The sequence below is a fragment of the Pseudorca crassidens genome, chromosome X, assembly GCF_039906515.1.
Source record: "Pseudorca crassidens isolate mPseCra1 chromosome X, mPseCra1.hap1, whole genome shotgun sequence".
NCBI classification, from domain to species: Eukaryota; Metazoa; Chordata; class Mammalia; order Artiodactyla; family Delphinidae; genus Pseudorca; species Pseudorca crassidens.
In genome coordinates this window covers 15,620,836-15,635,602 of record NC_090317.1, presented here as the reverse complement: position 1 = coordinate 15,635,602, position 14,767 = coordinate 15,620,836, and the positions used below count along the sequence as shown (strand labels likewise).

The window sequence follows — 14,767 nt, the reverse complement described above, 5'->3', positions numbered from 1 at the left end:
TCCGCCCGGCCATTGGCCCGGCCCGCCCCGCGGAGAGGCCCCACCCCGCCCTTGGCCCTCCCTGCGCATGGCCGAGCGGCCGGGAGGGCGGGCCCGGCGTGCAGGCTCGGCGGCGCGCACTTCCGGCCGGTGGTCGGTTCCAGCGGACGCGTCATCTTCCGGCGCCGTCCCCGCGATATCGGACTCAGCCACAGCCCCAGCCACAGCCCTGGCCTGGCAGCCCCGGCGTCTCTTCGGAGCGCGGTGGCAGCTGACTGCGTGTTCACGACCCGCTGGGAGCCGCGAGTCCCGCCGCCGTTATGAACATCCGCAATGCGAGGGTGAGGGGCCGGGGCCGGAGGCTGTCCGCGCCGCGTGGGAGCGGGGCCCGGTGGCTGCGTGCGCGTGCTCCTGAGGGGCCCGGCCGATCACCGGGCCAGCCGCCCTGGACGCCCTCGGCCGCCCGGCGCGGAAAAGTGAAGGCCACGTCCCCGTGGGGCTGGATCTACCCGAAGAGGAGGCCGGGGGAGCCAGGGGGGCAGGGCCGGGGCTGCGAACTCTTTCTTTCCGGATGTCGGGTTTCCGTTGGATGGTGTCGGGGAGCTTCCTGGAGCTCAACGTTCATTCCTGGAACAGTCAGTTTTTGCACAGCGGCTGTGGGCCAGGCCTGTGCGGAGACAGTCGCAGCGCCCGCCCAGCCCTGTGGGGGGGGCGGGGGTCGCTGAGTAGACAGAGCAGGGTTCTAACACGACCGAGGCCTACTTAGTCACCGCAGCCCCCGGCCTGACTGCATTCCACTGCCCTCCTCTCCCGCAGCCAGAGGACCTGATGAACATGCAGCACTGCAACCTCCTGTGCCTGCCCGAGAACTACCAGATGAAATATTATTTCTCCCATGGCCTTTCCTGGCCCCAGGTGGGCAGCTGTTGAATTTGGGGATGAGGGAAACCAGGCCAAGGAAATTCCACCCTGGGTCGGCTTGGGACGAGCCGGCGAGGTCGTGAAGAGTCCGGGGGGCGCATGGGTCAATGAGGCCCTGAGTGTTTCCGGCTGGGGTGGCAGGAGATGGATAGGAGGCGCCTTGAAGAGGGGCGAAGAACAGGGCCAAGGTAGGGGCAGTATTCCCACCTGTGTCTGTCCACTTCTTCTGGGTTAAGGAAAGGGGGCATGGTGTGATGTGGGAAAACCAAGCCACTTGGCCTGGAGGTCAGGAGCTGTCACTGAACTCGCTGCCCGATGGGCTTCTGTCTGTCATGCACACAGCGACAGGCAGGCGCTGGGGCCAGGTGTCCGATAAGGGCGCCTCCAGCTCTGACAGGAACTTGTTTTCTGCCTTCTCTTTCCTCCCTGTCACCCAGCTCTCTTACGTCGCTGAGGATGAGAATGGGAAGATTGTGGGGTATGTCCTGGCCAAAATGTGAGTCACCAAGGACGGAGGGACAAGCCCGGTGCCTGACCTGGGGGTGGGGGGAGGAGGGACACCGACACCGCACGCGTCTGGTGGATGCTGCCTGGGTTGGGTTGGGTTTGGTTTTTTTGTTTCGTTTTGTTAATTAATAGACTGTTCCTTTAGTTCAGTTTCCTCTCACATTAACATCTTGTGGCACATCTGTTACAATGGGTGAACCGATACTGTTACATTATTGCAGAAACCCATAGTTACATTGTTTTACTCTTTGAGTTCTACGTTCCATGGACAAAGGTATAACAATGTATCCGATACTATAGTATCAAACAGAGTAGTTTCACTGCCTGCCCTCCCTCCCTCCCCTCTCCCCGGGAACCACTGATCTCTTTACTGTCTCCATAGTTTCGCCTTCTCCAGAAGGTCATATGATTAGAATCATACAGTGTGTAAACATTTCAGACCACCTTTCACTTAGTCATATGCATTGAAGTCTCCCCCCACGTCTTTTCATGGCTTGAGAGCTCCTTTCTTTTTAGCACTGAACAGTATTCCATTGACACTGCACATGTCTTTTGGCTGCTGCCTGGGGTTTGGAGAGTCCTGGCTCTCCCCCGTCCCGGGACTGGATGCACTTTGGGGTTCACGCCTAGCCCCTCTCCTTTCTTCTTGCTCTAGGGAAGAGGGCCCGCACAATGTGCGCCATGGACACATCACCTCGCTGGTGCGTAGGGCCCACCCAGGCTCTGGTGGGGGCGGGGGCGGAAATTAGTTGGAGCCGCCCCGAGGTCCCACCTTTCTCCCACCAGGCTGTGAAGCGTTCCCACCGGCGCCTTGGCCTGGCTCAGAAGCTGGTGGACCAGGCCTGCAGAGCCATGATCGAGAACTTCAATGCCAAATACGTCTCCCTGCATGTCAGGAAGAGGTGGAAGCCAGGGCCGAGGGAAGGGGGGTGGGTAGGGGGATACTGTCTGTTTTGTTGGGTTTTTTTTGAATTTTCTTTTATTTATTTTTATACAGCAGGTTCTTATCAGTTATCTATTTTATACATATTTGTGTATATATGTCAATCCCAATCTCCCAATTCATCCCACCACCACCAGCGGGGATACTGCCTCGATGTGGATCTTGGGCTGCCTTGGCTTTTGGAGAAGATCGGGAAGTGGGCTTAGTGGGGAGGGGGACCGGGAGGAGGGGCAAGACCTGGATGTGCTGTCCCTGCCTGGCCTCGTCTGTACAGCTCAGCAGTGCCTTATTCCCCTGCAGTAACCGGGCCGCTCTGCGCCTCTATTCCAACACCCTCAACTTTCAGTAAGTAGATCTACATTTTTCTCATGGAGTGGGATGGTCCCCAGGTCTGGCTTATCCAGGTGGCTGAGATGGGCTGAACTACCTTCCAGGCAGGGGCGTGAGGGCGGCTAGGGCTAGCTGAGATGGGGGAGCGGGCTGTGGACAGCACTCTTGGGGGCAGAGCACCTGCCTGCTGCAGGCTGCTTGAGGCATGTCGCGCTTCTGGAGGACGCTTGGTGTTTCTTGCTTGATGCTGGTGGTGGCTATGCTGGAAGGGCAGCACGGTGAAGAGGTTCGGAAGCAGAGACAAGGGCCCAGGACAGGAACAGAAGCCAAGGAGCAGAACTGAGTGACCAGGCACCCAGAAGCATCTAAGTGGGACCAGAAGAAAGGATAGATCTGAGCACGTCCGCGCATGAAGGGCCAGTGGCAAGAGCAGCGGAGGGATCTAGAGCCCTGGGTGTCCTAGTGGATGAGGCTGGGTCCACTCAGGGGTGTGGCAGTCTCTGTGTGCCCAGCGCAGGACAGAGAGAGCCTAGCAGGGAACTGCTCTGCCCAGTACATTGTGGTGAAAGCTGCTGGAAAGTGAGGCTGAGGTGGGCTGTCCATGGAGGGCCCACTGAGACAGCGTCAGCTTCAGCTTGGTGGGGGACGAGGAGGGACTGTTGGGAAGGGAAGTGGCCTCCGGGCTGGGTATTTGAGGCAGGATCTTTGGCCTGGATGCAAATGCCTCTGGTGGTTGACAGTTCTAGGGTCTTAAGGCTGGCAGGGCCTTTCTGGGCCATCCAGACTGGCTCCCTTTTCAGTGGCAGGGTGCCCAGGTCTGCATACACACCTCCCAGCGCAGGCTTGGCCCCTGAGCTGCTCGGGCTAGGGGCCACGCTGCCTGGTAACGACCACCAAGAACAGAGGCCCAGGCAGCAGCACCCCTCCCCGGTTCCAGTTGTTAGGTATACGAGCCAGCCATGCATGCCCAGGAAGTGACAGGGAGCAGGGCGGGGAGGGGAGGGGAGGGGACTGCCAAATTCAGGGCTTCAGTTCACAGGAAACCACAGACACAGATCCTTGGTGGCCAGGTTAGGGACGAGGGGCAGTGGCAGGATGCCAGGGGTGGGGGGCAATAAAGGAGCTGGGTGCTACTTACTGTTGGAGAAAGCAGAGGGAAGACCATGTTGGAAATGTCTCCCAAAGGGTCCTTGGGGGGGGGGGGCAGTGACACCCTGCCCCACTAGCAGATGATGCCAGAATGCTGAGGAGAATTGCCCCCGATTTGGGTTGCCCTCCTTCTCTCCACCTGCTGCCCCCAGGATCAGCAAAGTGGAGCCCAAATACTATACAGATGGAGAAGACGCATACACGATGAAGCGGGACCTCACCCAGATGGCCGATGAGGTAAGAGTCCTGCAGGTAAGAGTCCTGCGGGGCCAGGGCTGCGGTCCCCAGGCAAGGCGAGCAGGGGTGGCCTGGGACAGTTGGAGGCTGCGTCGCCAGGAGTCCTGGCCCTCCTCACCTTAGCTTCTGTAGCTGGCAGGCGGGGAGCCAGACCTTGGCAGGACCTTAACGAAGGCCGTCGGCCCAAGATTCCATTCTCCGAGGAAGAAGCCCGTCCTGCCCAGAGGCTGCTGTGAGAGGAGAGGGAGGAGGCCCCTAGACGTGCTGAGAGACCGGGGCCTGGGGATGGCTGTGGCTGGCCTCCAAGGCTCGGGGTCAGACAGAACCGGGCTGAAGAGAAGTCAGGGTTCTGCCCAAGGCTCCTCGGGGGCCAGGGCCGTTCAGAGGGCTCCACGGCAGCCTCGTGAGGGAGCCATGATCACCTCCACTTTACAGGAGAGGAAACAGGCCCAGAGGCCTGTTTAGGTCTTCTGTCCATTTTTGGATTGGGTTGTTTGTTTTTTTGTTGTTGAGCTGCATGAGCTGCTTGTAAATTTTGGAGATGAATCCTTTGTCAGTTGCTTCATTTGCAAATACTTTCTCCCATTCTGAGGGTTGCCTTTTCGTCTTGTTTATGGTTTCCTTTGCTGTGCAAAAGCTTTGAATACATATTTGTGTATGTATGTCCCATTTGTTTATTTTTGTTTTTATTTCCCATTTGTTTATTTTTGTTTTTATTTGCATTACTCTAGAAGGTGGATCAAAAACGATCTTGCTGTGATTTATGTCAAGGAGTGTTTTTCCTATGTTTTCCTCTAAGAGTTTTATAGTGTACAGTCTTACATTTAGGTCTTTAATCCATTTTGAGTTTATTTTTGTGTATGGTGTTAGGGAGTGTTCTAATTTCATCCTTTTACATGCAGCTGTCCAGTTTTCCCAGCACCACTTATTGAAGAGGCTGTCTTTTCCCTATTGTATATCCTTGCCTCCTTTGTCATAGATTAGTTGACCATAGGTGCATGGGTTTACCTCTGGGCTTTCTATCGTGTTCCATTGATCTATATTTCTGTTTTTGTGCCAGTCCATATTGTCTTGATGACTGTAGCTTTGTAGTATAGTCTGAAGTCAGGGAATCTGATTCCTCCAGCTCTGTTTTTTTCCCTCAAGACTGCTTTAGCTATTTGGGGTCTTTTGTGTCTCCATACAAATTTTAAGATTTTTTGTTCCAGTTCTGTGAAAAATGCCATTGGTAATTTGATAGGGATTACATTGAATCTGTAGATTGCTTTGGGTAATATAGTCATTTTCACAATGTTGATTATTCCAATCCAAGAACATGGTATATCTCTCCATCTGTTGGTATCATCTTTAATTTCTTTCATCAGTGTCTTATAGTTTTCTGCATACAGGTCTTTTGTCTCCATAGGTAGGTTTATTCCTAGGTATTTTATTCTTTTTGTTGCAGTGGTAAATGGGAGTGTTTCCTTAATTTCTCTTTCAGATTTTTCATCATTAGTGTATAGGAATGCAAGAGATTTCTGTGCATTAATTCTGTATCCTGCAACTTTACCAAATTCATTGATTAGCTCTAGTAGTTTTCTGGTGGCATGTTTAGGGTACTCTATATATAGTAGCATGTCATCTGCAAACAGTGACAGTTTTACTTGTTCTTTTCCAATTGTATTGCTTTTATTTCTTTTTCTTCTCTGATTGCCATGGCTAGGACTTCCAAAACTATTTTGAATAATAGTGGTGAGAGTGGACATCCTTGTCTTGTTCCTAATCTTAGAGGAAATGCTTTCAGTTTTTCACCATTGAGAATGATGTTTGCTGTGGGTTTGTCATATATGACCTTTATTATGTTGAGGTAGGTTCCCTCTATGCCCACTTTCTGGAGAGTTTTTATCATAAATGGGTGTTGAATTTTGTCAAAAGCTTTTTCTGCATCTATTGAGATGATCATATGGTTTTTCTCCTTCAATTTGTTAATATGGTGTATCACATTGACTGATTTGTGTATATTGAAGAATCCTTGCATCTGTGGGATAAATCCCACTTGATCATGCTGTATGATCCTTTTAATGTGCTGTTGGATTCTGTTTGCTAGTATTTTGTTGAGGATTTTTGCATCTATATTCATGAGTGATATTGGTCTGTAATTTTCTTTTATTGTAGTATCTTTGTCTGGTCTTGGTATCAGGGTGATGGTGGCCTCATAGAATGATTTGGGAGTGTTCCCTCCTCTGCAATTTTTTGGAAGAGTTTGAGAAGGATGGGGTGTTAGCTCTTCTCTAAATGTTTGATAGGATTCATCTGTGAAGTCATCTGGTCCTGGGCTTTTGTTTGTTGGAAGATTTTTAACCACAGCTTCAATTTCATTTCTTGTGATTGGTCTGTTCATATTTTCTGTTTCTTCCTGGTTCAGTCTTGGAAGGTTATACCTTTCTAAGAATTTGTCCATTTCTTCCAGGTTGTCCATTTTATTGGCATAGAGTTGCTTGTAGTAGTCTCTTAGGAGGCTTTGTATTTCTGCAGTGTCTGTTGTATCCTCCTTTTTCATTTCTAATTTTATTGATTTGAGTCCTCTTCCTCTTTTTCTTGATGAGTTCGGTTAATGGTTTATCAATTTTGTTTATCTTCTCAAAGAACCAGCTTTTAGTTTTATTGATCTTTGCTATTGTTTTCTTTGTTTCTATTTCATTTATTTCTGCTCTGATCTCTATGATTTCTTTCCTTCTGCTAATTTTGGGTTTTGTTTGTTCTTCTTTCTCTAGTTCCTTTAGGTGTAACGTTAGATTGTTGATTTGAGATTTTTCTTGTTTCTTGCGGTAGGCTTGTATAAATAAAAACTTCCCTCTTAGAACTGCTTTTGCTGCATCTGATAGGTTTTGGATCGTCGTGTTTTCATTGTCATTTGTCTCTAGGTATTTTTTGATTTCCTCTTTGATTTATTCAGTGATCTCTTGGTTATTTAGTAACGTATTGTTTAGCTTCCATGTGTTTGTGTTTTTTACATTTTTTTCCCTGTAATTGATTTCTAATCTCATAGCGCTGTGGTCAGAAAAGATGCTTGATATGATTTCAATTTTCTTAAATTTACTGAGGCTAGATCTGTGACCTAGTATGTGATGTATCCTGGGGAATGTTATGTGCGCTCTTGAGAAGAAAGTGTAATCTGCTGTTTTTGGATGGAATGTCCTATATATATCAATTAAATCTATCTGGTCTATTGTGTCATTTAAAGCTTGTGTTTCCTTATTAATTTTCTGTTTGGATGATCTGTCCAGTGGTGTAAGTGAGGTGTTAAAGTCTCCCACTATTATTGTGTTACTGTCGATTTCCTCTTTTATGGCTGTTAGCAGTTGCCTTATGTATTGAGGTGCTCCTATGTTGGGGGCATATATATTTATAATTGTTATGTTATTTCTTCTTCTTGGATCGATCCCTTGATCATTATGTAGTGTCCTTCCTTGTCTCTTGTAACATTCTCTATTTTAAAGTCTATTTTATCTGATATGAGTATTGCTACTCCAGCTTTCTTTTGATTTCTATTTGCATGGAATATCTTTTTTCATCCCCTCACTTTCAGTCTGTATGTGTCCTTAGGTCTGAAGTGGGTCTCTTGTGGACAGCATATATATGGGTCTTGTTTTTATATCCATTCAGCAAGCCTGTGTCTTTTGGTTGGAGCATTTAATCCATTCACATGTAAGGTAATTATCGATATGTATGTTCCTTTTACCATTTTCTTAATTGTTATGGTTTTGTTTTTGTAGGTCCTTTTCTTTTCTTGTGTTTCCTACTTAAAGAAGTTCCTTTAGCATTTGTTGTAGAGCTGATTTGGTGGTGCTGAATTCTCTTAGCTTTTGCTTGTCTGTAAAGCTTTTGATTTCTCCATCGAATCTGAATGAGATCCTTGCTGGGTAGAGTAATCTTGGTTTTAGGTTCTTCCCTTTCATCACTTTAAATATGTCATGCCACTCACTTCTGGCTTGTAGTGTTTCTGCTGAGAAATCAGCTGTTAACCTTATGGGAGTTCCCGTGTATGTTATTTGTCATTTTTCCCTTGCTGCTTTCAATAATTTTTCTTTGTCTTCAATTTTTGCCAATTTGATTGCTATGTGTCTTGGCGTGTTTCTCCTTGGGTTTATCCTGTATGGGACTCTCTGTGCTTCCTGGACTTGGGTGGCTATTTCCTTTCCCATGTTAGGAAAGTTTTCAACTATAGTCTCTTCAAATATTTTCTTGGGTCCTTTCTCCCTCTCTTCTCCTTCTGGGACCCCTATAATGTGAATGTTGTTGCATTTAATGTTGTCCCAGAGGTCTCTTAGGCTGTCTTCATTTCTTTTAATTTCTTTTTCTTTATTGTGTTCCACGCCAGTGAATTCCACCATTCTGTCTTCCAGGTCACTTATCCATTCTTCTGCCTCAGTTATTCTGCTATTGATTCCTTTTAGTGTATTTTTCATTTCAGTTATTGTATTGTTCATCTCTGTTTGTTCTTTAATTCTTCTAGGTGTTTGTTCTTTACTTCTTCTAAGTCTTTGTTAAACATTTCTTGCATCTTCTCAATCTTTGCCTCCATTGTTTTTCCAAGGTCCTGGATCATCTTGATCATCATTATTCTGAATTCTTTTTCTGGAAAGTTGCCTATCTCCACTTCATTTAGTTGTTTTTCTGCGGTTTTATCTTGTTCCTTCATCTGGTACATAGCCCTCTGCCTTTTCATCTTGTCTACCTTTCTGTGAATGTGGTTTTTGTTCCACAGGCTGCAGGATTGTAGTTCTTCTTGCTTCTGCTGTTTGCCCTCTGGTGGATTAGGCTATCTAAGAGGCTTGTGCAAATTTCCTGATGGGAGGGACTTGTCTAGTCCATCTTTAAATATTAGAGTTTTTTCAGTCTCATTGCTAGAGCCTCTTGTTTATTCATTCTTTCCTCATCCTTTAGGTAATCTCACCCATTCCCAGGGGGTCCTCTACAATACTATCTCTATAGCCTCAGGCTGGGGATTTTTTGTTTTGTTTTGTTTTGTTTTGTTTTTTGCTGCACCTGCGGCTTGCAGAATCTTAGCTTCCTAACAAGGGATTGAATCTGGACCCCCTGAAGTGGAAGCGTGGAGTCCTATCCACTCGATCGCCAGGGAATTCCCAGCCCCAGCGTTTATATATCTGTGCCAGATCCCTCCCTTGGGCTCCTCAACCTGCATATCCAGCTTCCTGTCTGACGTGACTACTCGGCTGCCCCCAGTTCATTAATTCATTCCCTTGCCAAATATCCACTGGGTACCTACTCTGTGTCGGTCACTATGGTAGGGACTGGTATACAATGCTGAATAAAATGCACTTGGTCCCTGCCCTCATGAAGTTTACATTTAGTGGTGGGGGTGTGAGAAAATAAGCAAGAAAACAAACAAAAAATAGTGAAATCCACTACTTTTTTTGAATTTTATTTTATTTTATTTTTTAAACAGCAGGTTCCTATTAGTTACCTATTTTGTACATCTTAGTGTATATATGTCAGTCCCAATCTCCCAGTTCATCCTACCACCACTCCCCACCACCACTTTCCCCTCTTGGTGTCCACTCGTTTGTTCTCTACATCTGTGTCTCTATTTTTGCCCTGCAAACTGGTTCATCTGTACCATTTTCCAGGTTCCACATATGCATTAATATAAGATATTTGTCTGAAAACCACTATTTTTTGAATAAAGTAAGCTGCAGTAATAGAGAATGCTTTTAAAAATGTGTGTGCAAGTGTAGGAGGCCTACTTACAATAGCCAGGGAAGATCTCCCTGGAGGTACTGTCATGGAAGCTGAGAGTTCAAGGATAAAAAGCAATCGCTCATGGGAAGAACATTCTAGATAGTAGCAACAGCATGTGCAAAGGCCCTGGTGAGGAAAAGAATGAGAAGTATGTGAAGAACTTAAAGGAAGCCACTAAGGCTGGAATATGGTGATTTAGGGAAAACAGTGACAGTTAATCTAGCCAGAAGGTTAGGAAAGTGTCAGATTATCCAGGATGCTTTAAGTCATAGGGAGGATTTGCAGGGTTTATGCTAAGAACAGTGGGAGCCACCGAAAAGCTTTAATCCAGGAGAAGCACTTGAGCTGATTGGTATTTTTGAAAGCTGACTCTGGCAGCTCCGTGGAGAATGAGTCATAAAGGGGCAAGCATGGAAGCTGGAAAAAGGACTTTAAGGCTGTGTGAGCTATGGCGTGGCTTGGACTAGGATAGGGGTTGTGGACAGGGTGAAAAGTGGATAGATCAGAAAGATAGTTGGGGGAGTTCCCTGGCGGTCCAGTGGTTAGGACTCAGCACTTCCCTGGTCAGGGAACTAAGATTTCCCCATGCCCCATGGCATGGCCCCCAAAAAAAAAAAGGTAGTTGGGAAGTTGAAACAGTGCAGAAGAGTCTACCTAAGAACTAGACCCTGGTGCTATAGAATGTCTGGTTTGAAGCCTGGCTCTGCCACTTCCTAGCTGCATGGATTCGGGCAAATCCATAATTTCAGTGTCCTCATTTATAAAATGACTATAATAATAGGAGTTATAGGAAGTATCAGGATGAAATGAGTTAATATACATAACATTTCTTAGAGCATAATAAGCATGATTGATATTAAGTGTTAGCTATTAATATTAATGATGCATTGGTTATGCAGGGTGAGGGAGGAATCAATGGTGATGCCAGATTTCTAGCATGAGCTGCTGGATGTCTTCTTGAGACACTAGAGTAGCAAAACTTCAGTCTTGGGTAAAACTGATGTTTTACTTTCTCCATGTCTACTGGAAAAAGTCACACAATTGGGCAGATTGAGCCTATTGTAAAATCCATGATCATAGACCTCAAATGAGACTTCAGTATGGCCCAGGAATTTTACTACATATTTTTGGTCAATTCACTCACCTTCCTTCTGCAACCATTTTTTACAACTTTCTCCACTCTCCTCTAACCTCCTACCCCAGCACCACCTCCCACCTGCTCCCACACGTTCAATATTTGACCACAACTCTTATTTCATAGAGAAAATAGAAGCCGTTAGATAGGAACTCCTGTCATCGTCTGGCGACCAAACACACGTATCTTACCCATCTCTACACCCACCCTACCTTCCTTTTCCCCTGCTACATAGGATAGTGGTTTCCAAAGTGTAATTAATTCCCCAGAACAGAACAGGAGAGTCAGCAGTGCCTGGGAACTTGCTGGAAATGCAGATTTGCAGACCCCACTTCCAAATCTATAGAATCACAAACTCTGGTGGAGGAAGGGGCAGCAACCTGTTTTAACAAGCTCTCCAGGGAATTCTGATGCACAAACCAATGCAAGAGAAGAATGATGCCTCTTCTCATTGAAGGCCATTCCTTTACTTGTGCTTGGATGATGTCCTCCCCTGCTTTCCTGGGAATTTTATGTCATTATCTCTTTTTCCTCACGTATATTCAACCTCTCCTTCTCAACTGGAGCTTTCTCATGCACACTAAAACATACTTTAACACAACATTGTAAATCAACTATACTCCAATAAAAATTAATTTAAAAAAACAAAACAAAAAAATAAAACATGCTCAAGCCTTTCTCACATACAAAACTGTCTCTTTCAATCTTTCATCCCCTTCTGGCTACCACAGGATAGTTTTCCTCCCCTCCACAGCCGAACATCTTGAAAGAGTTGTTGCTGGTGTGGGATAATGGGTAGTCAATAGTCTTATGAGACTCCCACTGCTGGTGGGAGGGAAAATTGTTACAGCCATTTGGGAGGGCAGTTTGGTAGTACAGTAACTATTAAAATATAAAAAGTGCAAGCAGTGTCTATTAAAATTTAAATGAGCATTCCCTTCTTGTTGCCTTCTTTGACAGGGTGAGTGTATATAAGGCAGTTTTCTGCAGAATTGTGAGCGACTGGGGAAAAAATAGAAACAACTTAAATGACTATCAGTATAGGAATGCCAAATAAATTATGATACAGTATGTAATATCGGTAGTGCGTTTATTAAAATAATGAAGTGGCTCATTCTATACATCATGTTATACTATTTAATATATGTTTATGTAAAACATATGCACATGTATATATATGTGTGTACATTAAATTATGTTATTATCTATAACATTAATATGTTAATACCCAGAAAAAGGCCAGGAAGGACATACCAAACGAATAACTATGGTTACCTCTGAAAGGTGAGGAAGACGACCAGGATTGGTAGCAGCGGTCAAAGAGGATTTTAGTCCTGTCTGTAACGTTTTCATTTTTTAAAGGAAAATATATTTATGTATTACTTATATAATTAAAAATCAAATAAAAGAAAGAGTTGTCAAAAAGGAAAGAGTTATCTATACCAGCTACTCCATTTTATCACCTGTCACTCAATTCTTAACCCACTCCAATCTGGCTTTTATCCAGATCATTTCCCCAGAATAGCTCTTTCATGTCGGAAATGACATCTGTGTCACCACATCTAAAAGATAAGATGTTTTCTGCTATTTTACTTGGCCTTTTTTTGTTCTTGGCCACTTTCTCCTTGAAACACTCTCTTCCCTTGGGCTTCCAAGCTCTTTTGTATTTAACAACACATTCTTCTGGCTTTCCACCTACATCTCTGCCTGATCTCTCTCTAACAACTCTGCAGCTTGCCTATCCTTCTCTACTAGACTACAAATTTGTTGAATTTTTTTCAAAGACTTGCCCTGGATCCTCTTCTCTTCTCATTCTGTACTCTCCCAATAAGTGATTTCTTTTATCATCCATAAGCCATCAACTTCCAAATTTGCATCTCCCATTCCATGGCTATATGTTCAGCTGCATGTTTGATATCTCAATTTGTAACTCTCAAGTCTCCTCAAGTACAATAGGTCCCCCCAAAACCCCTCTTAATCTCTCTCTATCCCCTTAAATCTAGTCCTCTTTCAATATGTCATGCCTTAGTGAATGGTTCCACCATCCATCCAGTTGTGCAAGCCAGAGACCGATGAATCTGCCATGACACTTCCCTTTTCTCTCTCTCTCTCTCTCTTTTTTTTGGCCACACCGGGTGGCATGTGGGATCTTAGTTCCCAGACCAGGGATCGAACACCGAGCCCGCTGCATTGTCAGCGCAGAGTCTTACCCACTGGACCACCAGGGAAGTCTGTGGTGATCATTTCTCAATGATCCCTGTAATAAAGGAATATAGGTACCCTTTTGATAACAAGTTGATATTGGTGCAGAAATACAATTCAGTCAGAAACTCTATAGTATCAGGGAAAAAACTAAAACTCTCCATTCTCACCATATCACAGAGCATATAAATTACATGAATAATTACTCAGATGGAAAACTTAATCTTCAAAGTGTTAAGCCTGTGAAATCAAGCTATTTCAGTGGCTGCCTTGTTGTACGAAAGTGGTAGGTGTGGATAAAAGAAGATCCAGAGTTAACAATTGACTAAATGGGGGAGGCAGACAGAACTTTAATACAGTGTGAAAGTGACAAATCACAAGTATACACAGGGTGTAGTGGGAGCACATACAAGGGGCACTTAATCCAACTCTGGTATGTGTGTGTGGTGTGGTATATATGCGGAGTGGGGGGCTGTCAGGGAAGATATGCTAGGAAAGGTAACTTTCCACATTAACTGAAATATACAAGCAAGATTTCAGCCAAGCAAAAGGTGGGAGAGGAGGGTGGCAGGGTCTGCAGAGGCTACTATACCAAGGAACAGCAAGGATCAATTTGTTCAGAGACTAGAGAGAACGGCCTCTTCGTGTAACTGAAAGTAGTTCTTTGGAGCAGGATCAGAGAGTAGATTGACTATGGGAGTGGCATCTCCATTTTCCACCCTCCTCCCCTGCACAAAATTTTGATGCTGGAGCAGTGTATGTATGTGAGGGCGAAGGGTTAGGTCATGCAGGTCTTCCCGAGCAAAGGCAGAGTTTGTACTTAATCCTTAGGGCAATGAAGAACGAGGACAAGATGTTTTCCACTTTTTATTTCAAGATAATTTTAGGTTTACTGAAGTGTTGCAAAAGTAGTACAGCAAGGTCTCATTCACTGAACTTCCCTTAACATAAACATCTTACATAACCACGGTAGAATGATCAAACTAAGAAATCAAGGTTGGTACAATACTATTAGCTACACTACAGACTTCATTGGGATTCCACCAGTTTTTCCACTAAGGTCCTTTTTTTGTCCAATCCAGGACCCACATTGCATTGAGCTGTCCAGCAAAGGATTTTAAAGAGGAGTGTGATGTGATCACATTTGCAATGTCAGTTTGAGAGAAACATATTTAGATTTTGGGCAATGGGGAAGGAAAAAGTGAGTCAAGTTAGGAAGCCCAGGGAATAAGCTAGTCTGGCCCTGTTGGCACCCTATGAAAGTTACGATGTAGCCGCTGGAGCTGACACACTGGCCTACCATGGCACATTTAGTTTCCTTTCTGATGTTCCGATATGCTGATTTAGAAACATGGTTTAACTAGAGCATGATTCCACTGGATCACAGTATTCCTTTGTTCTACTACTCAATTTTGGTATGGACACATTGAAGTGAACTGGAAAGAGGATGGGAACTGCAGCTTGGATATTTTTAACTCCAAATGGTTAGAAACATGGGGAAAAAATAACTATTAAACACTTAGTAGTTGCATTTTCTTTAATGTGGCCTGAAGCATCTGCTTTTGTGAAGTGCCATTCCTTGTGTTTCCCTTTACAAAATTGTCGGAGTGACACTGCATGTC

General features: G+C 45.2%; 1 protein-coding gene across 6 annotated transcripts; it reads left to right on the top strand.

Moving 5' to 3' along the window:
- The first annotated feature begins 135 nt into the window (after positions 1 to 135).
- On the top strand, positions 136 to 12,379 carry LOC137217194 (N-alpha-acetyltransferase 11-like). 6 transcript variants are annotated; one of them, XM_067723773.1, is made up of 9 exons: positions 136 to 320; positions 796 to 894; positions 1,338 to 1,396; positions 2,063 to 2,108; positions 2,194 to 2,309; positions 2,405 to 2,695; positions 3,982 to 4,066; positions 4,199 to 4,330; positions 4,361 to 12,379. In XM_067723773.1, exons 1-9 carry the CDS (start codon positions 300 to 302, stop codon positions 4,529 to 4,531), a joined length of 1,020 nt encoding a protein of 339 aa, XP_067579874.1. In that variant the 5' UTR covers positions 136 to 299; the 3' UTR covers positions 4,532 to 12,379. The 6 variants fall into 6 exon arrangements, with proteins under 6 accessions (XP_067579874.1, XP_067579876.1, XP_067579878.1 ...); XM_067723775.1 differs by having other exon boundaries at positions 2,651 to 2,695; positions 4,199 to 12,379; XM_067723777.1 differs by lacking the exon at positions 4,199 to 4,330 and having other exon boundaries at positions 12,176 to 12,379.
- Positions 12,380 to 14,767: the final 2,388 nt, after the last annotated feature.